The 23,856-nt window shown below is 43.5% G+C and overlaps 1 protein-coding gene across 2 annotated transcripts in view; it reads left to right on the top strand.

The window, feature by feature from the left end:
* The window catches only part of DCUN1D4 (defective in cullin neddylation 1 domain containing 4), a 253,334-nt gene that overhangs the window by 146,619 nt on the left and 82,859 nt on the right, over positions 1 to 23,856 (top strand). For both annotated transcript variants that reach the window (XM_082266394.1, XM_082266393.1), the window contains exon 6: positions 19,313 to 19,383. In XM_082266394.1, coding sequence (XP_082122520.1) covers positions 19,313 to 19,383 — 71 coding nt within the window. The remainder of the gene's footprint in view (positions 1 to 19,312; positions 19,384 to 23,856) is intronic.

Below are 23,856 nucleotides of genomic sequence, written 5' to 3'. Positions count from 1 at the left end.
TGGTTCTTTGGAAAACACCTTTTGAAACTATAGATGTTCCACTCCCTTCCCTTAGGGCAGCCTTCCTCTTTACCATTAATTCTGATAAAGGGTTTCAGATTTGTAGGCCTTATTTTGTAAGAAGCTGTTCCTTGTTTTCCTGTCGAAGCTCATGCTGCTAGAATTATTAGTGCTTTTTGGGCCTTCCAGCATCATGTCTCTGTTTCTCAGGTCTCTAAGGCTGCTACCCGAACTTCTGTTTACACGCTTGCTAAGTTTTATCAGATGGCTCTTCAGGCTGGCTTCAGTTGCAAAGTCCTTTTTAAGAGGCACTGTGCCTGGGCTTTTTCCTAGTTTTTGGTTGTGGTTTCTGGCCTGTTAGCTGTGTGGCCCACTCTTCTTGGGATTACTTTTGGTCCCCCCATTGGTCTTCGAGTTACTCAAACCTTTGTTCTGTGATGTGTAAATAAGAAAACAGGATTTTTTTTTGTATGACCTTTGTAATATCCTTTTCTTGAAGTGCATCATAGAACACAGGACTCACACCTCTTCGTCTGATCATTATATTGGTTGCTGCAGAAGTGAAGGCATGCTGGAAGTGGGAGGGATTATACAGGGCTGGATCTCCGCGTTGGTCCAATGAGGTGGAGTATAACGCATCGGTCTGAGAATTAGCCAATCCTGTATGCTGTGATGAAAAGGATTTTACAGATAAGTAAAACATTGAAATATATATAATTTTTTTTTTTTTTTTTTTTGAGACCGAGCTTTCTATTGTTGATAATTTAACTTTTTTTTTTTAACTATATAAAGAAAATTGGGGGGGGGGGGAATCTAATCCAAACATATAAAATATTTTTTCATCAAGTTAGTCCAAAATGTATTTGCTACGTTTCTTTGGTAATAAAAATAAGCTTTTTTTTTTTTTTTTTTTTTTTTTTTTTTGCAAAAGATGTAAACTATGGTGTATATATTTGAAATGTATCATCCCTAATGTTCTTAATACCTATCATTTCTTGAGGCCAAAATAATGCCTGGACAGTTTAAGCACCCCCAAAATAACTTTTGAACAGTATACTTTTTTGAAAGTAATTTAGTAAGAGGCATAGTGAGGTTTTTGACTTTTTTTTTTTTTTGCCCCAATTTATTGGGGAAAATGAGGAAAGTAACTGGAGCGCCTCTCAAGGGGCATAAATGATGCATCTAATTTCCTGACTACTATCACATTTTTGGAGGCCCTGAAGTGTCAGGACAATAGAAACACCTGCACTATGACCACCTTTTTGGAAAGCAAACACTCCAAGGTATTTGTTAGGAGTTATGGTGAGTCTTTTAAAGATTTAAATTGTTGCTATGTTTTTGGAAAATGAAGTAAAATAATAGACTTTTTTTTTTTTAACAAAAAGTTGTCATTTTAATAAGGCCACATTCACACCTTAGTGTTTCCAGAAGCGGGGGGCAGAAACAGCCAAACAAGAATCACGCTTCCAGTGTAACAAAACAAATTTCAATTTGTAAAACTACTCCACATTGAATTTTTTTTTTTTTTTAGTTTTTATCCAAAAAATTGTTTTTTTCTCATGGCTTTAAACTTTTCAGAAATTTTACATCTCTAGTTAGTTGCGTGTAAAGTAGAATGATGTTCAATGGAGCAATACAATTTTCGAGCAAGTACCAGAGAGAACAAAATCCTGTTGCCTGTAACTGCTTAACAAATGAGATTTCTTTGAACTTTGCTTTCATTTCAGTTTAAATTAATAATTGGGAGACTGCCTCATTTATTTTGACCATCATTCTACCTTACAGTGCCTTGAAAAGGTATTCATACCCCTTGAAATTTTCCACATTTTGTCATGTTACAACCAAAAATGTAAATGTATTTTATTGGGCTTTTATATGTAATAGACCAACACAAAGTGGCACATAATGTAAAGTGGAAGGAAAATGATAAAAGGTTTTCAAATAAATATCTGAAAAGTGTGACGTGCATTTGTATTCAGCCCCCCTAAGTCAATATTTTGTAGAACCACTTTTCGCTGCAATTACAGCTGCAAGTTTTTTGGGGTATGGCTCTACCAGTTTTGCACATCTCAAAGTGAACCCCTGTCCCAGTCTTAAGTGTTTTGCAAACTTACAGGTTTTCTTTGAAGATTGCCCTGTATTTGGCTCCATCCATCTTCCCATCAACTCTGACCAGGTTTCCTGTCCCTGCCATCACAATATGATGCTGCCACCACCATGTTTCACGGTGGGGATGGTGTGTTCAGAGTGATGTGCAGTGTTCGTTTCCATCACACATGGCGTTGTGGTTTTAGGCAAACAGGACATATAGCTTTCTTTCAACAATGGCTTACTTCTTGCCACTCTTCTTAAAGGGCCAGATTTGTGGAGTGCAGGACTAATAGTTGTCCTGTAGATGGATTCTCCCACCTAAGCTGTGGATCCCTGCAGCCCCTCCAGAGTTACCGTGGGCCTCTTGGCTGCTTCTCTGATTAATGCTTTTCTTGCCCGGCTTGTCAGTTTAGGTGGACAGCCATGTGCTGGTAGGTTTGCAGTTGTGCCATACTCTTTCCATTTTTGGATGATGCATTGAACAGTGCTCTATGAGAGGTTCAAATCTTGGGATATTTTTTTTTTTTTTTTTTTATAACCCTGGAAAATTTCAAGGTCTATGAATACTTTAAGGCACTGTACATACAACTAAAGTACCTGAATTTCTCCTAAAATCACCCTCCTGTGAAGCCCTGCATAACAGCTCTCAGGGAGAGGGAGAGGCCACATTGGAATCCAATCAGGCTGTACAAATATGTATAATCTTTGTTTATTGCAAGTTTCAAATTGTTAGAAAAATCTGAGAAAAGTAGAGAAACATTGATATCGCCAATACAAAAGTGTACAGAACCTGTAAACCAATTACAATGGAGATAGAGGAGGTTTAGCACATCTCTTAGAATTCTAAAGTATAACTGATGTTGGTATAAAACTACATGTAGTGTAACAAATCAGGGAACATAAGGGTTACACAATCTTTAAGAGGAACCAAAGAGGTCATGGCACATCAACCTAATAGGGAAAGTGTACCTAATAAAGCATCTGGGATCAATAAGTATTGAGTTGCAATACAGCAAGGAAAAATCATCAAAATGAAATAAAAGAACACTGAAAACTAAATCTCGCAGAGACTAAACAATCTTGAGGGTTGTAGTAGATAAGTGTAGATACACAAAAATAAAACAAAAGTGACAAGAAGTGAGGAACAAGACAGGGCAGAGGTAGGCAATGCCAGAAACCAGAAAAAAGGGGCATGCCGATAAGTGTTCTGTTGCTTATTAAAGGTGAAAACCCTGAAAATTGCACTCAAGACTCAGCAAGAGGAAAAGCGGCCAGAGGCATGGAGTGGAAAAGTGTGATATTTAAAGATGGTGAAAGATTTTGGCTAAAGTGTAGAAGCATTCCCATTGTGTCCAAGGCTCTACAGTTATGCGTGTATATGTTTATTTATCTATATGTGTGTGCGCATATCAACTACTCGTTTTGGACAAGCTATTTTTTGTTTATTAAAATGTCCTTAAGCATTGAGGGACACAGTTTTTCACCTTTTGGGTTATGCTGCTGCCTATAGAAAGATTTGGACACTGGCAAACAGAGAAACCTGTATACCAGCACAGAAAAACCTGTATGCCAGCCCAGGGTAATTAACTAACATGCCTCAGTTTTTTTGCTGATTCTCTTTGCTTCCCTGGTGTTTTTCTCATCCCCTTTTTCTCCATTTCGATTATTTTTCTCCACGAAAGCACAACCTAATTTTAATTTCCCTTTGGCAGAATGTCTTTATTTGCGACCCCTCACTCCTCTTCCACCCAGATGGGTGGTCATCTTGCTTTTTTTTATATAAGGCTCCTGCCTTCAGGTAGTGAGTTCCTTCTTCCCTGGTTCAGCCTGTTCTTTCAATAAAGTTAGTTTTTTGGCTTGTACAGGGTCTAGCATCTGTCCTCACTTGTGCGGAGCCACCACCTGATCTTTTTTTCACGCTTTTTCAAACCGGTTTGTTCACCAGGTGACTGTTTGCGCCTCTGCTTAGGCTACAACATGCTTCTGCTGTTGATTGTTCAAGTGTTTTCCTGTGGGCTTATTTCTGCTGTTTTAGCTGGTTTATTGCCCACCCCTTGATTTATTGCTTAGGGACATCCCATGGTCTATGAATCGATTTCTGTGTCCTGTACTCTACATTTGAAGATAATGGGAATGTTTATGTTCCTGAAAATTCCATATTTTGGAGTACAGTACAAGACACAGGTCCCTCCCCTCTTGCTTGTGATCTCCTTGCTAAAAAACGGAAGTCTCACAGAATGGGTGTGGTGTCATGGATACACTGGAGGCAGACTCGGCAAAGTCTTTGCTAATGTCCAATCACCTTAAGGTTATCGGCATTAGCCCCATGATCTGTGAATCAATTCATGTGTCCTATAATAAGATATGAAATGTCTTTGGAAGGTTCTCGGGGCTTGCCATTGACTAGGAGAAATCAATGTTGCTCCCTATAGATCCATTACCCAAACCACTGCCCCCCCCCCTCATTAGCACACCTTTTATGTAGTTCCTTTGCCTAAATACTTGGGGGTTAATATGGCTAACTCTCTTAGAGATTACACCACCGATTTTCTCCCTTTACATTTCTTTTGAATTTTAGAAAGTAAAAGTATTGTGCAAGTTTTCTTCTTTCTGTTGTGGGGACAATTAATCTGCCTAAAATGATTTGGTTGCCGCAGTTGCTGTGTTTTCTTTATAATTCTCCAATATGGATACCACCGAGGATCTTTTTAATGGTTGCCTCTATATTTTGGGACCTGATCTGGAGAAGGAAGTCACCAAGGATAAAATTAGAATTAAAATACCCTATCAGTGCAGTGAGTTTATCCCCAGTCCTTGGATCTACTTCTTCGCGGTCCAGTTACAACATCTAGCGGGGTGGAACTCCTGAGATGTCCTCTAAATCTTCTTACAGCTTATGCTTATTTGAGTCAAGGTCGCCAACCTTTATATACTTTGGAGATGCCAAATTGAAGGGCTTTGCAGTTATCGTTCCCTATTCTTTTCCTAATGTGCAAAACATGGGACGCAACAAAAAAATACAGAGGATTTTACAAAATTTACCCACATTTGGGATAATCCCCTTTTTCCTAAAATTTGTAAGCTCCGGGGATTCCAGAGATGGGGGAAAAAGCAGGAATGTGTACCCTGCAATATCTGATGGTGGCACAATTGGTGGCAGAATTTTAGATGAATCCTAAGTGGTTTTATCTGTATCTCCAATTTGGGCTCGCTATTTAGGCTCAGCGTAATTTGGAATCATTTTTTTTTTTTTCCTCCTTGCCTCTTATTAACACTTTAGTTAATCGTCATCCACTAAGGGATTCATTTCGGACACCTACCATAGATTATTAGATCAAATGCTCTCAAGGTTTCCTTTGTTATGAAGGTGTGCATGGTAGAGAGAAAAAGGCTCATTCCTAATGATAGTTGGGAGGATATTCTACAATCCATTCAGAGTGTTTCCTAGAGTTTTAAAACTCCTGAATTTTTATTTAACATTGGCCTGAAAGATAACCCTTGCTGTCCTAGATGTTGACACGGATCTGCGTCCCTTATTCCTCTTCTATGGTGTTGTCCCAAATTGGGAAGATACTAGGCTGAGGTGGTAGGGACTCTTAACAGGCTTTTTGAGGTTAACTTGTAGTACGATGCTCTTACCTGTTTGTTTGGCCATGTGGATTTATCTTTAACCTTTAATCAGAAGTCTACAGCTCACTGTTTTGAACGTTATTTATAGCCCATAGACTTCCCCTCGACCCCATTTTCTTTCTGAATGGATAACAGAGCCTAACAAATATATTTTCTTTGAAAAACACACCTCTGTGTGGAATTTGGTGCAGTATGGTCCAAGTGGATATAGTGTATGTATCCTAATTTTATTGTATGTATCCTAATGCACAGTGCAGGGGTTAGGAGTGTGTATTGTCTGGAGTACAGGAGTCATGAGTAAGAAATGCTAGAAAGTAATGCATTTGATATTTATTTGTTTAGCACATAGCTTGCAGCTTGTCAGCCATGAAAGGAGTATGGAGTGTGGTTGTGTTGAGAAATGTTTTTTTAAATTGTTGTAAAGTGTAAAGAGTACCTTGATCAATTTGGTGGTATGCATACAATGACAATAAAGTATATTACCTCATGGAAATTTTTTTTCTACCCCTGGCTGTTGGTAAAGTAAATGTGAGTGTGCGCTGACAAATCCTAAACAAAAACGTGAAGCTGCTACCAAAGATCCAGATACCTGATCTGGAAAAAATGTGTAAATATAAAAGTGGTCTGGTGCGCTAAACAATTAGGTGTCAAAATAACATATGTGATTTAAATAAATCAATATAGTGACAACCAATAAATGAGGTATATAATCATATACACCAATTGTGCACATGAAAAAAGAACACCCTAAAAGGTTATAAATCAACAAATAAAGTCCACAGTATATAATCCGTGCTTCAAATATAAATAAAAGTCCATGTGATAATTTCCAATGGGGGCAATCCAAAGATGAAGGAAAAATATTCAGTGCTCAGTGACCCACTTAAATCCCACCACCTTCAGGATTAGCCTCTTACCAAAAATTAGGGATATATTAGCGGAATTATGAACACCTGGAAGTGATAACACCCTTGTACCATATAGGAAGAATCACACGCCTGTATATCTCTGTGGCCAGAGATTAGTAGCCTCTTACCGGAACTGCATATATATCAGAGTGTGTGAAAAGTCCTGCTGATGAATCTCGTCTGTGTGGTCTCAAGTGATGCCACAATTACACTCCTCTCCTCTTCTCAAAGCCCCCCCCCCCCCCACAGGATATAGGTGCAATTTAGAGAACAAGAAAAGGAATACAATAGTGCATTATCCTTTATACCTTTATTAAGAAAAGAAACGGTTGCACTTACATGTGAAAGGTGACAAATTAGCTGCTATCACACGTATGCTCACGGCCGCCTGCAGTGCGGACCGCAGCTGTAGCATGTGACGGTGCGGCGCCTCCTCTATGACTTGTTTCCCCTGATAGGGCATCGACCGATACAGGAGGGTGTCACCACCGCATTTTTTATATGTTGTGAGAATAGCATATTTTTGCAGGAAAAAAAAATGTGCATTTATAAAAAAAAATTCTCAGAGGAGTCTGCAGAGCAATGCCCCCACCACCAGTAGTTTGCAAGTGCAATGTCAGGCATCTGCAGATACTGCCTCCTGCTTTCCTGCCTGTACCTTAATACTGGCTGTCAGTTTGAAAGCAGGAGGAAGTTTCAATGACTTTCAAGGGCACTCCTCACCATAAAGCACTACGACGGCAGAGAGCCGCACAGTTGTGTTGATTTTGAAATGTGACAGCAGGTGCGGGGAGATGATCCCCTGTCTGCTGTTACAGGGAGGAGGATCGGGAGTGGCAGCAGCTAGAGTATGTTACACATTCTACCCTAAATATGGGTGAAATATGTAACATGCTTCAAAATGTGAACTTATCCTTTGATATAAACAGTTTGTTTATCGAGCAGGATTTCTCCTCATTGTGTTGCTCATCCCCAGCATTGTCCCTGTCCTCCCAGCATAGTTTAAACATTGCAGCCAGGAGTAATGCAGCAGAATTCATAGGTCAGTAGTAATAACGCAGAGTTCACAGGTCAGTAGTAAGTAATGCAGAGTTTTTGGGTTAATGGGGATTAACACAGAGTTCAGGGGCCAGAAGCAAGAAAAATGATTGGGGAGAGTAGTAAGTAACAGAGTTAATAGGATTGAACTAAGTAACGCAGAGTTCAGGGTCAATAGTAAGTAACTCAGACTTTAGGGATCACTAGTAAGGCAGAGTTTACATGTCATGTGTAACTAACGCAGAGCACTGAGGTCAGCAGTGAGGAATGCAGAGTATAGGGGGTCAACAGTAAGTAACGCAAAGTTCAGGGGTCAGAGGTAATTAATGCAGAGAGTAGGGGGTCAGAACCAAAGTTTAGGGGTCAAAAGGTATTTCAGTGTGTCACATGATGTGGCTCCTATTCTTCACCTCCTCAGGCCCCATTTTCACCCGTAACCACTTCTGTACCACATAATGGTCACTCTGGCAATGGCAGAACACTGAGCATAAACCTCCGCTATATTTCTGAAGCCCAGCGCCGAGGAGTGGGGGTCAGTGTTCTAAGGCCTACCATACCTTTTCCAACAAAGTCCCTCAGTGGAACTGCAGGGAAAATAAACTCGACAGAGTAGTGGCTTACTTTGTTTGATTGACTTGCATTCACTGCTGCTTGTGACAGACTTCTCAAAATGGGGACTTTGCCTGTTAAACATGGACGAATGGTAACTTTACCATAAAATCCTTTTCTCTTACGTTCATTAACGGACACAACTGCTTCATCTTTGTCCATGTCTAAACAGGGTTTAGGCAGAAATAAACTCAGAACCTTCTATGGGCATAAAACCATCTCTCTGCTTTAGGCCTTCAGTTATTCTGCCTAGTGTCAGGAGTCTGCATATTTTGTTTTTTTTTTATGCAGGGACTTGTGGTCCTATAGCTTTCTTATTTTTTTCCTTTTCTTGTTCCTGGGATTTCTCTTCTCTGCAGAGATCGGCTATCAACAGTCGGGCTGGGCGACGGGCTGAATAATCTAGATCCAGTGGTCACCCCAGTCTGACCAGCGAACACATGCAGACTGATAGCTCTGCGCTCGGTCAGCCACGACTATTCCCCTATCCTGGACCAGGGTGGCCAGTTGTCTTGCAGGGACACATATGATCAGGTACCTATAGTCTGTGTCACAGTGTTACCCCTGGCCGACAACCCCCCTCGCTTTGGTGGAGAGCTCCATTTTCACCATCGCTGGATCTGCACTCTGGCCTGTCCTGGCCACAGCTCTGGCCCGCCAGACGCTGGCAGAATGGGTCAAGCATATGTGGAGCTGGCGGACCAGTTTGTACATTTAAATGAAGATTACACCAGCATGGGGTGGTGCCATCGTTACAGAAATAGATGGTACTAAGTGCCACATCCTATTGACTAGACTATATAGATGTAAGAGAAAAATGGACCACAATACATATGTGACGGTCATCGTCACTGGGAGTGAAAGACAGATATTTAATGGACACTGAGAATATGGCTTGGATTGCTTCAAATGGGTTCTGTGTTTTCACTTATGATAATGTTTATTAACCACTTGCCTACAGTGCACTTTCACCCCCTTTCTGCCCAGACTGATTTTCAGCTTTCAGCGCTCTCACACTTTGAATGACAATTACTCAGTCATGCAACACTGTACCCATAAAAAAATTGTGTCCTTTTTTTCACACAAATAGCGCTTTCTTTTGATGGTATTTAATCACTACTGGGTTTTTTATTTTTTGTGCTATAAATAAAAAAAGAAAAAACGCATTTTTCTTTGTTTCTGTCATAAAATTTAGCAAATGAGTAATTTTTCTTCACAAATTTTGGCCAAAATTTATACTGCTACTTATCTTTGGTAAAAATAACCCAAATAAGTGTATATTATTTGGTCTTTGTGAAAGTTATAGAGTCCACAAGTTATGGTGCTAATCATTGAAAATTGATCACACTTAACCACACCTGATGTACTGAAGGCCTATCTCATTTCTTGAGACACTAAAAAGTCAGGAAAGTACAAATATCCCCCAAATGACCCCTTTTTGGAAAGTAGACATTCCAAGGTATTTAATAAGGGGCATGGTGAGTTTTTTGAAGTTGTCATTTTTTCCCAGAACTCTTTGCAAAATGAAGATTTTTTTTTTTTTTTTTTTTACAAATTGACGTATTAACAGGTTATTTCTCTCACACAGCATATGTATACTTGCATCTACACCCCAAAACACATTCTACTACTCCTCCTGAGTATGGCGATACCACATGTGTGAGACTTTTTCACAGCCTGGCCACATACAGAGGCCTAACATCCAAGTAGTACCGTCCGGCATTCTAGGAGCACAAATTACACCTATAATTTCCTGACAACCTATCGTACTTTTGAAGGCCCTGGAGCACCAGGACAATAGAAACCCCCATAAAATGACCCCATTTTGGAAAGCAAACAGCCCAACGTATAATTTTTGAGGCATAATGAGTCTTTTGAATATGTCATTTTTTTCCACAAGTTTTTGGAAAATGTGGAAAGAAAATGAAAACACTTTTTCTCTTACGTCCTCCGACAGTCGCCGCCTCTTCATATTCGTCACAATGGGGTATTAGACTTTGCTCCGAAGGAGTAGCTAGGCAACAGAATATGTTAACATTAAAGCTTTTAACATATCCCACCCTCAAGGGGTGGTCCCCTCAGTCAATACCCTCCTACTTCCTGCAACCATATCTCAGTTTCAATGTCTAGCTTGTCAGGATACCTGGGTATGATCCTGGACTCGGTGCAGGCGAAGGTCTTCCTGCCGGAAGACAAACTCAGAACTCTTCAGGAGGAAGTCAGGTCCCTCAGGGACGTTCCGCTCTCGTCTCTGCGGACGTGCATGAGATGTCTGGGATTGATGGTCTCGGCCTTCGAGGCGATTCCCTTCGCCCAGTTTCACACGCGGGGTCTCCAAGCGGAGATCCTGTCCATGTGGGACGGGCGACCTCAATCTCTGGATCTTCAAATCTCGTTGAGTCATCGCACCAGAAGAGACCTTCTGTGGTGGCTCCAGTCCCCGATGGTGTCCGGGGGCAAGTCGTTTCGTCCTATCTCGTGGACGGTGATCACCACGGATGCCAGCCTGTCGGGCTGGGGTGGTGTTCTGGGCGTTCTGTCCGCCCAGGGAACTTGGTCGGAGGGGGAGTCCTCCCTTCCGATCAACATTCTGGAATTGCGTGCGATAAATCTCTGTCTTCATCGCTGGACGGACCGGCTGCAGGGCTGCCCGGTTCGGGTGCAGACGGACAATGCCACGGGGGTGGCCTACATCAACCACCAAGGGGGCACCAGGAGTGCCCGAGCGGCTCGAGAAGTGGCCGACATTCTGACTTGGGCCGAGACTCATGTCCCGGCGATAACGGCGGTGCACATTCCGGGGGTGGAGAACTGGCAGGCGGACTATCTGAGTCGCCAGACCCTGGATCAGGGGGAATGGTCTCTCCACCCGGCTGTCTTCCAGATGTTGTGCGCGAAGTGGGGTCTTCCAGATGTGGACCTGTTCGCGTCTCGTCTCAACAACAAGGTGAGAAGGTTCATGGCCAGGACGCGCGACCCTCGGGCAGACGCGTCGGACGCGTTAGTGGCCCCGTGGCATCAGTACAAGCTGATGTACGCGTTTCCACCGATTCAGTTGCTGTCCAGGTTCCTTCGCAGGTTACACTCGGAACGCAGCACGGTGATTCTTGTGGCACCGGACTGGCCTCGCCGGTCCTGGTACGCAGACCTCGTGAATCTGGCGGTCGACGCCCCGTGGCGTCTGCCTCTTCGAGACGATCTCCTGTCTCAAGGGCCGATATACCATCCTGCTTTACAGTCGCTGGCTCTGACGGCCTGGCTGTTGAGACCGAGGTCCTGAAGGAGCAGGGTCTCTCCCCGGAGGTCGTTCATACCTTGATCAACGCGAGGAAGTCTTCCTCGGGGAAGGTTTACTACCGTACTTGGAAGGCCTATTTTGCCTGGTGTGAGTCCAGGGGGTTTTCACCCCGCACGTACTCGGTTTCCCGAATGCTGTCCTTCCTTCAGACAGGTGTCGATCAGCGTTTGGCGCTGGCTACGATAAAGGGTCAGGTGTCTGCGCTGGCCGTTCTGTTTCAACGTCCCGTGGCTTCCAACTCCTTGTTTGGCTTTTTTGTTCAGGGAGTGTGGCATCTGGTTCCTCCTAGGAGGGATCCTCTGCCCCCTTGGGACTTGAATCTCGTTTTATCTGTGTTACAACGTGCTCCTTTTGAACAGATCAGGGAGCTCTCGTTGTCTATGTTGTCCAAAAAGGTCGCCTTTTTGGTTGCGATCACTTCGGCTCGCAGAGTGTCGGAGCTGGCGGCTTTGTCCTGCAAGTCTCTGTATCTGGTTGTTCATTTGGATAAGGTGGTCTTGCGACCTAATCCTTCTTTTCTTCCGAAGCGAGTTTCGGAATTCCATCTTAATGAGGATATTGTCTTGCCTTCGCTGTGCGCGAAGCCTAAACATCCAAAGGAGGTGAGTCTACATTCTTTGGATGTTGTTCGGGCGATAAGGGTTTACCTTAAATCGACTGAGTCTTTTCGAAAGACGGACTCTTTGTTTGTTCTTCCAGAGGGTCCTCGGAAGGGCATGGCGGCGTCGGCCTCTACCATCGCCAAATGGATCAGGCAGACCATTGAACAGGCATATGCTTTGCAGGGGAAGGTTCCCCCTGTGCCTGTGAAGGCGCACTCTACTAGATCTCTGAGTACGTCTTGGGCCTGTCGTCATGGGGCTTCTGTAGCCCAGGTGTGTAAGGCGGCGACCTGGTCGACCGTGCACACTTTCACAAAATTCTACAAGGTAGATGTTCAGGCATCGGCAGATGCTTCCTTTGGCCGCAAGGTTCTTAGTGCGGCAGTTCCCTAGGGTCCCTTGTTGGGACCTCTGGCTGTTGGTATAGGTTTTTATCCCCTGGTTCTTTGTTTTTTCCTGGGTTGTTGCTCCTGTTGAGCAATTTTTTTCCTGTTGCCCAGCTGGTTTCCTTCCTTTGGTGAGGTTCCTTTCTTTGATGCGGAGACTTCGTTGCCTTACGGCGCGGATGCGTTTCCCACCCCTCGTGTTTGCACTGCTTTAGGACGTCCCCATTGTGACGAATATGAAGAGGCGGCGACTGTCGGAGGACGTAAGAGAAAATGGAATTTTTGTAAAATCTTACCTGTAAAATTCCTTTCTCTGAGTCCTCCGACAGTCGCCGCCCCCGCCCCTCTTTTGGGGTTTGGTTGTATACTCTACTGCTATTCCACTGAAACTGAGATATGGTTGCAGGAAGTAGGAGGGTATTGACTGAGGGGACCACCCCTTGAGGGTGGGATATGTTAAAAGCTTTAATGTTAACATATTCTGTTGCCTAGCTACTCCTTCGGAGCAAAGTCTAATACCCCATTGTGACGAATATGAAGAGGCGGCGACTGTCGGAGGACTCGGAGAAAGGAATTTTACAGGTAAGATTTTACAAAAATTCCGTTTTTTTTACACAAAGCTGTCCATTTATGCAATATTTCTAACACATAGCATGTACATAGCAAAAATTGCACCCCAAAATACATTCTGCTATTCCTCCTGAGTATGGCGATACCACATATGTACACTTTTACACAGCCTAGCCACATACAGACGCCTAACATTCAAGTAGCACTTTTCACAAAGTTGTCCATTTATCCACTTTAAGACTGGGCCTATTTTTGACACTTGGGGTTTACAAGCTAAAATCATTTTTTTTTGCTAGAAAACTACTTGGAACCCCCAAACATTATATATATTTTTTTTTAGCAGAGACCCTAGAGAATAAAATGGAGATCGTTGCAATATTTTTTATCACACCATATTTGCGTAGCAGTCTTCCAAATGCGATTTTTTTTTTAAAAAAATTCACTTTTTTGAACTAAAAAATAAGAAAACAGTAAATTTAGCCCAATTTTTTTCCATAATGTGAAAGATAATGTTACGCCGAGTAATTAGATACCCAACATGTCATGCTTCAAAATTGCGCATGCTCACAGAATGGCGCAAAACATTGGTACTTAAAAATCCCCATAGGCAACATTTTAAAAATTTCTGCAGGTTACTAGCTTAGAGTTACAGAGGAGGTCTAGGGCTCAAATTATTGCTCTCGCTCTAACGATCGCGGCAATTCCTCACATGTATGGTTTGAACACCGTTTACATATGTGGGCGGGACTTGCGTATGCGTTTGCTTCTGCGCGCGAGCTAACGGGGACAGGGCGCTTTAATTTTTTTTTTCCTATTTATTTTAATTATTATTTTTTTATTTTTACACAGTTTAAAAAAAAAAATGTTTTGATCATTTTTATTCCTATTACAAGGAATGTACACATCCCTTGTAATAGAAATAGGCATGACATGTCCTCTTTATTGTGAGATCTGGGGTCAAAAAGACCTCACAACTACACTAAAAAAAAAAGCAAAAAAAAAAAGCGGCCCTTTAAACCGGTTGCTAGGCAACTTCTTTTGACGTAGCTCCGGTCCTCCAAGACCATAGAGTCGAGTGAGGGTCTCTGAGGATCCGCGACCGGATAGTTTTCCCCGCTACCGGTGGGTCCGGTAAGCTGGGAAAACATCTGGGACATGGCAGGAGGGGGGGGGGCACCTCTTCCCCTGCACCGTAATTGTAATTCCGTGGCGAATCCGCCACTGGGACCACCCTTATCTGAAAGCCGACCGCCCGCCGTTTCAAAAAATACCAGGGTTATGGGGGCTATCTGCTGCCATAACCCCAGTATTTAGCTTTTAATGGCCGACGCATATAGTCGTTAGGCGGTCAGTAAGTGATTGCATGTATATGGCAAACAGGTGACGACTGATGGGGTGACAGGTGATGATGACTGATGGGATGACAGGTGACGAACACTGATGGGGTGACAGATGACAATCACTGACGGGTTGACATGTGACGATGATTGATGGGGTGACAAGTGACGATCACTGATGGGGTGACAAGTGACGATGATTGATAGGGTGACAGATGACGATGACTGATGGGGTGACAGGTGACGGTGATTGATGGGGTGACAGGTGACAGGCGATGGTCACTGATGGGTGACAGGTGACGGGCGATGGTGCACGACGGTACTGATGGCAGTCTCTGGTGACCGGTGAACTTTAGGCTACGTTCACATGTGAGCATAGCGATCGCGGGCAGAATCACTGCGATTCCGCCCACGATCCAGAAATCATTGCAAATGGCGGGACGCCTGTGCGTTGCCCGTGATTTGCAATAGCACCCCAAACGCTGTGCGATGTTGCTGCGATTTCCGCCTGCCGAATCGAGGTAACATCACGCAAACAACGCATGATGCCCCAAAGAAGCTCTTGTACCTTTTTTGGGCGTCATGCGTTGTTTGCGCAATGTTACCGCGATTCGGCAGGTGGAAATGGCGGCAACATCGCACAGCGTTTGGGGTGCTATTGCAAAAAACGGGCAACGCACAGGCGTCCCGCGATTTGCAATGATTTCCGGATCGCGGGCAGAATCGCGGTGATTCTGCCCGCGATCGCTAACCTCAAATGTGAACGTAGCCTTATGGGTGTCAATTTCTGGGCACTGATGAGGTGACTGTTGGGTGACAGGTGACATGGGGGGGGGGGGGCTGAGGACTGTGTGGGGACAAGTTTATCAGTGTGATTTTACTTTTTACAGGTACACAGAGCAGTAACTCACTGCTTCTAGCTCTGCTCTACACTGGAAGCTGTATGAGGGGAGAAGAGCTAGTAACAGTGAGTTACTGCTCTTTGTTTACATTTTCTGATCGGCTGTGAATGGATTCACAGCCGATCACATAGTAAACAGTCACTGTCAGTGACTGTTTATTACTGCCGGAACACAGCGCCACCGACATGACTGCGCTGCGCGCTCCCGATCGCGCATGCGCGGTCATCTTGTGGGTGCCTCCATTGTGATCGGCTGTGTCATTGGAACACAGCCAATCACGTGGGAAACAGCCACGCCCATTGGCTGTTTCCCCCCTGCCGGTGACGGGGGGTGTCCCGGGGACACCCCGACACCGGCAGTGCAGGGCGGCACGCACGCGATCGCGCGCCTGCCCTGTTTCCTGGGATCACGTCATATGACGTCTTCCCAGGATAATGGTCGCACCGCTCCACCGTCAATTGACGGCGGGCGGGCGGCAAGTGGTTAAACTTCAATGTCAGAGACAGGCTCTCCCTATTGTCTGTGTATTCTGTTAAGCCTGTCTGTTCCGTTGTTAAATGTTAATGAACTCACATATTGTTTCTGTCCAGGTGGCTAGATAATTAGTTCAGGTTAATTCTGTTTCTGTATACAATTTCATCTGCATATGATAATGTAATCAGGCAACCCCTGACCTGATGGGATAATTTGATCAGGAGAGGGGTGTCCATGCTGTATATAAACTGTGTGAGAATGTTCAATAAAAGAGAAGGTTCCAAAACTTATACAAGCTAAGTTGTCGCCTAGCTTTGTATGGGGGTGGCTGGAATATTTGATAACTATGTTAAAGACTGAAGGAAATCGTATACTGACAGAAGTCCACAAACACAGTGTGGGTCGCGGTTCCGTTATAACATACCATATAAAACCATATAAAATCAACCTAGTGTGATTGAATAACTGACCAGACCACAGACTAACACTAACTGGGATCAACTGTCAATCCAGGGCCCAATAGTAGTAGCCAGTACAGTTGGAATAGGTCAGCATCAATATCAGAATCTCGACATGTTTCACGATTTTTCGCTTCTTCAGGAGCTCATTTAGTATTCCCACAAGTCTCCACTAATGGGATAAAGGAGGCATAAAAGGCTCTTCCTCGCAATGATGCCAGAGCATGTGGAATGACTCAATCATGCATGATAATCATGTTTTACCATATCACAATATGCTTTTAAAAGAAGGAGGAGAAAAAAACCCAGATTAGGGTGTTGGTTACATATGTCTAATTGTAAACAATCAAGGTAGAAAATATCCATTTTTAGGCAGGATCACTCGTATCAAAGGCAGAGCAGTTGTACAGCACTAAATTCCCAACAACGGGGGTCTCCCACGGTGTGAGGATCAGGGTCGCCAAAGATCGCCACAAGTCCTTCCCATACAAATGAATGGTGGTGTCTTCATCTGTTAGTGGAGACATGTGGGAATACTACAGGAGCTCCTGAAAAAGCGAAAAAATGCAAAACATGTCGCGCTTCTGATAATGCTGACCTATTCCAACTGTACTGCCTACCACTAATGGGCCCTGGGTTGCCAGTTGATCCCAGTTAGTGTTAGCCTGTGGTCTGGTCAGTTATTCAATCACACTAGGTTTATTTTATATGGTTTTATATGATATGTGTTGTCTTGTATTTTGAATAAACTTTTTGGATTTTTTTACATGTGTGCCTAAAAAGTCCATGTTTCTCTTACAGCTATAAAGTATATTTGTGACACATCCCTTGATGCAGCCCCACTCCTTTCCAAACTTTGTTTTTAGCAGTAGTGTTGTGGTGCGTCCTGTGGCTCAAGTGTTGGTCGGCTGACCAGATCTCCAAAAAGGCTTTGGCAAAATTGCCCTTCCAGTGAAATCGGCTGTTCAGGGCTATGCTGGACGATATTATTAAGAATCTTACAGGTGGCAAGAGTACCTTTCGACCTCAGTCCAAGAAGGGAAAAGAACCGCATAGGAGGACATAAGCGACCTTCACGGCGCGGATCATAAGCAGATTTTTCGTTCCCCTGGGTCTGCGATTAAGGGCTCCAAACCCTTTAAGGCCCCCACGGGAGGCGCCAAGCGTCCCTGGTCCCAGAATCCCTCCAAGCCCACGTTTAAGTTGTTCTTGGCATGAAGGTTTGCCCCTGCCCATTCCCAGAGTGGGGGGTCGCTTTCCCTTGTTTCTGGGTCAGCAGTTCGGCAGCTCTTGGATTGAAAGCAGCCGCCCCTGCATTTTTGCATGCCGGTTTCGGGTCTGATGGTGGCTACTTTCGAAGTGGTTTCGTATGCCCAGGAGGTATTTCATCAGCTCTGCCTTCGCCGGGGAACACCAGACGTGGATCTTCTTGTATCACATCTCAAATGAAATGTTCCAAGATTCACGGCGAGATCGCTTGATCCCCTGGCGGACACAAGGGATGCGCTAGTGACACTGTGGGATCAGTAAAATCTAATCTATGTCTTCCCGCCCCTACGATTGATTCCTTGTTTACTACACAGAATAGAGGCTGAAGGATCCAGGTCATCCTGGTGGCTCCAGATTGGCCTCGCCGTCTGTATTAGTATGACCTGGTGCGTGTGGCGGATGCTCCCTGGCGAGAGGACCTTCTATCTCAAGGGCCCATGTTCCACCCTGCTTTACAGTCGCTGGTTTGACGGTATGGCGATTGAAAGCCAGGTTCTAAAGGACGGGGCGTTGTCTGGTTCAGTGATCCCGACTATGCTAAAGGTTCGTAAATCTACTTCCCGGAAGATTTATCATCGTACCTGGATAGCTTCTATCGGTTGGTGCGAAGCTTTGGGGTTCCATTCTTGCTCGTTCTTGGTGGCTCCGGTTTTGGTCTCCAACCACCAACAAGGTGTGGATCAGAAGCTTGCGTTGAGTACAATCAAAGGTCAAGTCTCCGCTCTGGCGGCTTTCTTTCAGCGTCCTTTGGCCACAAATTCTTTGGTTTACACTTTTGTTAGGGGGGTTTGCTATGTGGTGCCTCCTGTGCGCACCCCATTACCACTGTGGGACTTGAATTTGGTTCTGTCTGTGCTTCAGCAGCCTCCTTTTGAGAGCATCCGGGATATTACCTTGCTTACGCTTTCTCAGAATGTTGCCTTTCTGGTAGCTGTCACTTTGGCTCGGAGGGTGTCTGAATTGGTGGCTTTGTCCTGTAAGCCACCTTATCTGGTTTTACACAAGAACGGGGTGGTGCTTCCACCTCCGCGACCCCCTCCTCCTGTAGGTGGGGCTATAAAACCCTGTTTGGTCATAGATAAAGAAGAACCCGCTGTGTCCGTCAATGAACTCAGAGAAAGGAATTTTGTGGTGAGTAACAAGTTTTCTTTTAGTCCACCTCTGTGTTTATGATCATTTTCTCTGTACTACTTTGCTTTAAAACTGAGGCTGCTGGTAGTAGGAAGGGTTATCTTTGCCTGGCCTAAAGTTTGTTTGCCAGTGTCCAATATTTCTGTAGTTGGCAGTATAACCCAAATGTGGGGGACTTCCTCTGACCCTCAGATTTTGCAGTGAGTACAAAAATCTATTAATATCTCTATGAAAGGTTTGATCTTTTCTCAAGAAGAATAAAAGCAGTGGTGTGTAATTATTCACTGTCCATAGTGCCTCTGTTGTGCTGATCTGTCCTGAGCAGGTACAAAGATATGAGTGTTTCATACATTTTTTCTTCCTAAAGACTTCTAGGGAACTTTCAGTTGGGAGAACTGGGCTGAATCATTTTAACCCTCCTCTCCACCCACACCTTCTCCACCCCTCTACGCCAATCCTTTCCAAGCCAATTTGTGAATTTGCCCTAGAAAGGTGTTTGGTTTTTATTTATTTATTTTTCATAGTTTATTGCAATGCTTCGCTGCTCAGTTTTATTTTTTATGCTTATTCTGGACAAGTCTTTTAACCAATCTCTATCTATCTGTTCAGGAACTGATGATGTAGTTGGCCCAGAAGGGATGGAAAAATTTTGTGAAGATATTGGTGTGGAACCAGAAAATGTAAGGCCAGGATTTTTTTCTTGATTTGTTTCATAGTTACATAATTTAATAGAGTTTCAAAAACCCTGATGTCCATCAAGTTCGACCCCCTACCAACTCCTGCAGTTCTGCAGAGCAAGGTAGAACACAACTCCCCTGCATTGGCCTGGCTCTGTTCTCTGCATGCCAAGCATGAGCAGGAAGGTACTGTACATTGCACAGAGCATTCTAAGATAAAAAAAATAAGTGTGGGATTTTTTTTTTACAAAAGAGCCAAAAAAAAAAAATCCAACATAACACTTTTTTTCAAAGTGCAACTTTTATTTCTGCTTTAACTGTTGCAGAGAAAAGTCAGCTCACTATCCTACATGCCCTATCTGGAACAGCAGTATACAATTCATTCATAAGTATTCAGCCCCCTTCACTTTTTTCAATTTTGTTATGTTGCAGCCTAAAGCTTTTTTTTTTTTTGTTAATTTACACCCCCTAATGACCAAGTGAAAACAGAATTTTAGAAATGTCTGAATTTATTAAAAAGGAAAAACTGAAATTTCACATTGCCATAAGTATTCAGACCCTATGCAACAAAATTCAGCTCAGGTGCCTCCCATTTCTCTTGATTGTGTCTGCGACGTTTCTACACCTTAATTGAAGTCCACTTGTGGTAAATTAAATTATTTGGACATGATTTGGAAAGGCACACACCTAATAAAAGGCCTTAGAGCTTTCAAGCCATAAGATCAAAGGAATAGCCTGCAGAGCTAAGAGACAGGGTTATTGCAAGACACAAATCTAGAGAAGGCTACAAAAAAATATTCTGCTGCACTGAAGATTTCCATGCGCGCAACTGCCTCCATAATTCTCAAATAGAAGAAGTTTGACCCAACTAGGACTCTTCCAAAAGCTGGTCACCCAGCCAAACTGAGCAGTCAGGGGAGAACGGCCTTAGTAAGAGAAGTGACCAAGAACTCAATGGTCACTCTGCCTGAGGTCCTGTGTGGAGATGGGACAAATTTCCAGAAGGGCAACCTTCACTACAGCCCTCCACCGATCTGGGCTTTATGAAAGAAAGGGTAGATGGAAGCCTCTCCTCAGTGCAAAAATGAAAGCCTGCTTGCAGTTTGCAAAAAAGCATCTGAAGGACTGTCGTACTATAAAGAATAAGATTCTCTGGTCTGATGAAACCAAGATTGAACTGTTTGGCCTCAATTCTAAATGTTATGTCTGGAGGAAACCAGGCTTTAACGTTCATCACCTGCCAAATACCATCCCAACAGTGAAGCATGTTGGTGGCAGCATCATGCTGTGGGGGAGTTTTTCAGCAGCAAGGACTAGAAGAATGATCAGGGTTGAGGGAAAGATAAATGGAGAAAAGTACAGAGATATAGCCTCAATGAAAACCTATTCCACAGCACTCAGGACCTCGGACTAGGCCGAAGGTTCATCTTCCAACATGACAACAATCCTACGCACACAGCCAGGACAACACAGGAGTAGCTTTGGGACAACTCTGTGAATGTGCTAGAATGGCCCAGCATTTGCAAAGAAGAGAAGAAGAAGAAGAAGAATGGCAGAAAATCCCCCAATCCAGGTGTGCAAAGCTTGTCACGTCATACCCAAAAAGACTCAAAGCTGTATTGCTGCCAAAGGTGCTTCAACAAAGCAACAAAAAACAAACACAAGGGCGCACCGGCCTAGTGCATTATCATTTGGATGGTTTATTTAAAAATAAGGATTAAAAATACTCACAAACGAGTTCTTATTAAAAGCATGTCACAAAAAACGCAGTCCTCAGTAAAGGTATCCGAGGGTGAGTTGTCCCTTAGATTTTTGAAGGCTAACGCGTTTCGAGGCCTAGCCTCTTCCTCAGAGGCTCTGAGGAAGAGGCTAGGCCTCGAAATGCGTTAGCCTTCAAAAATCTAGGGGACAACTCACCCTCGGATACCTTTACTGAGGACTGCATTCCTTTTGTGACATGCTTTTAAGAAGAACTCGTTTGTGAGTATTTTTAACCCTTATTATTAAATAAACCATCAAAATGATAATGCACTAGGCCGGTGCGCCCTTGTGTTTGTTGTTGCAGTGTTTCCAGACTTCCCTGGTCGTGTAAGGGGCAGCAAGGCCGTAGCATTTTTCCTGAGTTGTCGTGTCCACAGCTACTGAAATAGTCGAAAGACTCTAATAAGGTGGACTAAAGTTTACACCACTCTGAGCGCAGGTTACGGGTGCTTTGCACCATAAAACTTTATGTACTGTGCTTCAACAAAGTAATGAGTAAAGTGTCTGAATACTGAAGTACACATGATATTTCAGTTTATTTTTAATAAATTTACAGACATTTCTAAAATGTGGTTTTTACTTTGCCATTGTCATCAAAAATTAGCAAATTGAATTTAAATAACTAGTACTGAGCTGCAACATAACATTAAAAAAGTGAAGGGGGTTTAAATGCACTGTAAGTCTCGGGACTAGATGGACAGAGTAAAAATCCTTAAGAAGGGAAGATAGATTCATTAATATATTTCACAGGGGTTTAGCAAATAATGCTAAAAAAAAAGTGATGCATGTTACCCCCGCATCTAATCCACTTTAGGGTTACATACATAGTTACATAGTAGGTGAGGTTGAATAAAGACAATAGTCCATCCAGTTCAACCTGTGTAGGTATGTGTGGCTGTAATCATCTCACATAGCCCTTAATGTCCTGATCCTTGAGATGTAAGTCTAAGAGTCTTTTGAAAGCCACCATACTACCCGCAGAAACCACCTCTTGTGGTAGAGAATTCCACAATCTTGTAGCCCTAACAGTAAAGAACCCTCCTCGTTGCCTGAGGTTAAAACGCTTCTCCTCTAATCGCATTGTATGTCCTTGAGTCCTCATGCAATTCCTTCGAATGAACAGTTTTTTTCTAAGCTGAGATCCCCATTAAGATATTTATAAATTGCTATCATGTCCCCCCTCAGACGTCTCTTCTCCAGGGAGAATAAATCGAGCGATTGCAGCCGCTCTTCATAGTTAAGGTCCTCCAACCCCCTAATCAGTTTAGTTGCCCTTCTCTGGACTCTCTCCATTTCCAACACATCTCTCCTGAGGACTGGCGACCAGAACTGGACAGAATACTCCAGATGCGGTCGGACCAGAGTTTTATAAAGTGGAAGGATTATAGTCTTATCTCTGGAATACATCCCTTTCTTTATGCATGCTAATATTCTGCTGGCTTTGGCAGCTGCCGCTTGACATTGCATGCTGTTGCCTAATCTATCATCAACCAAGACTCCCAGATCTTTCTCCATTTTTGATTCCCCCAAGGGTTCCCCTCCTAACGTGTATTGTGTTTTTATGTTTTTAGTCCCCAAGTGCAAAACCTTACACTTCTCCATGTTAAACCTCATTTGCCATGTCGTTCCCCACTCCGTTATTTTGTCCAGGTCATTCTGTAGGTTATCTGCTTCATGCTGTGTAGTTATTGCCCTGGCCAATTTTGTGTCATCTGCAAAAACTGATAACGAACTACTGATCCCGTCCTCAATGCTGTTTATGAATAAATTGAACAAGGTTGGTCCCAGGACTGAGCCCTGGGGCACCCCGCGTACTACCTCAGACCAGTCTGAGTATGCGCTGTTTATTACCACCCTTTGGACACTGCCTTTTAGCCAGTTTCGTATCCAAGAGCAAACCCTGCTGTCGATACCTGCAGACCTTATTTTATAAATTAAGCGATTGTGGGGAACTGTATCAAACGCCTTAGCGAAATCCAAGTACACCACATCCACTGGTCTGCCCCTATCTAGCTCACAGCTCACCTCCTCATAGAATGTTAAGAGATTGGTTTGACAAGAACGCCCATTTGTAAACCCGTGCTGATTACTGCTGATGATGTTGTTGTCTTTAGCATACTCTACAATATAGTCCCTTATCCCCTCCAGAAGTTTACATATTATTGATGTCAAACTCACAGGCCTATAATTTCCTGGGATATGCCTCTGGCCCTTTTTGAATATAGGAATCACGTTAGCCTTCCTCCAATCCCCTGGTACATCTCCTGTCCTAATACTGTCACCAAAGATCAGGAACAGTGGTCTAGATATAACCTTACTGAGTTCCTTGAGTACTCTCGGATTTACGCCATCCGGGCCTGGTGATTTGTTTGTGTTAAGTTTATAAAGCCTTTCCCTGATTTCACCCTCTGTTAGCCATAGTGGCAAGTCCTGTGTATTACTATTAACCATACAGTCATGGTCAGTGTTAAAACTTAACTTTTTATTCCAATGAAATAAAACCTCACATGTACATAAATACAGTTACAATTTACTCACAATGGGAGCACCGATACCTATATCAGTATTTCTGTCCTATTTGGGGTGTTCAGCCCTTTGTATATCTGCCACAAAGGCTCTGTTTCGTAATGAGTTGTAACAATTTTTTTCACATTATCGAGGTCAGCACTGTTGCTTTGAGCTTACCAACTTGGCTCTTGTTGATTAAGTGGAGTG

The sequence above is a fragment of the Pelophylax lessonae genome (assembly GCF_965119305.1).
Source record: "Pelophylax lessonae genome assembly, chromosome: 1".
Classification (NCBI taxonomy): domain Eukaryota; kingdom Metazoa; phylum Chordata; class Amphibia; order Anura; family Ranidae; genus Pelophylax; species Pelophylax lessonae.
The sequence above is the reverse complement of the archived record's forward strand: the minus strand, read 5'-3'. Positions and strand labels throughout refer to the sequence as shown.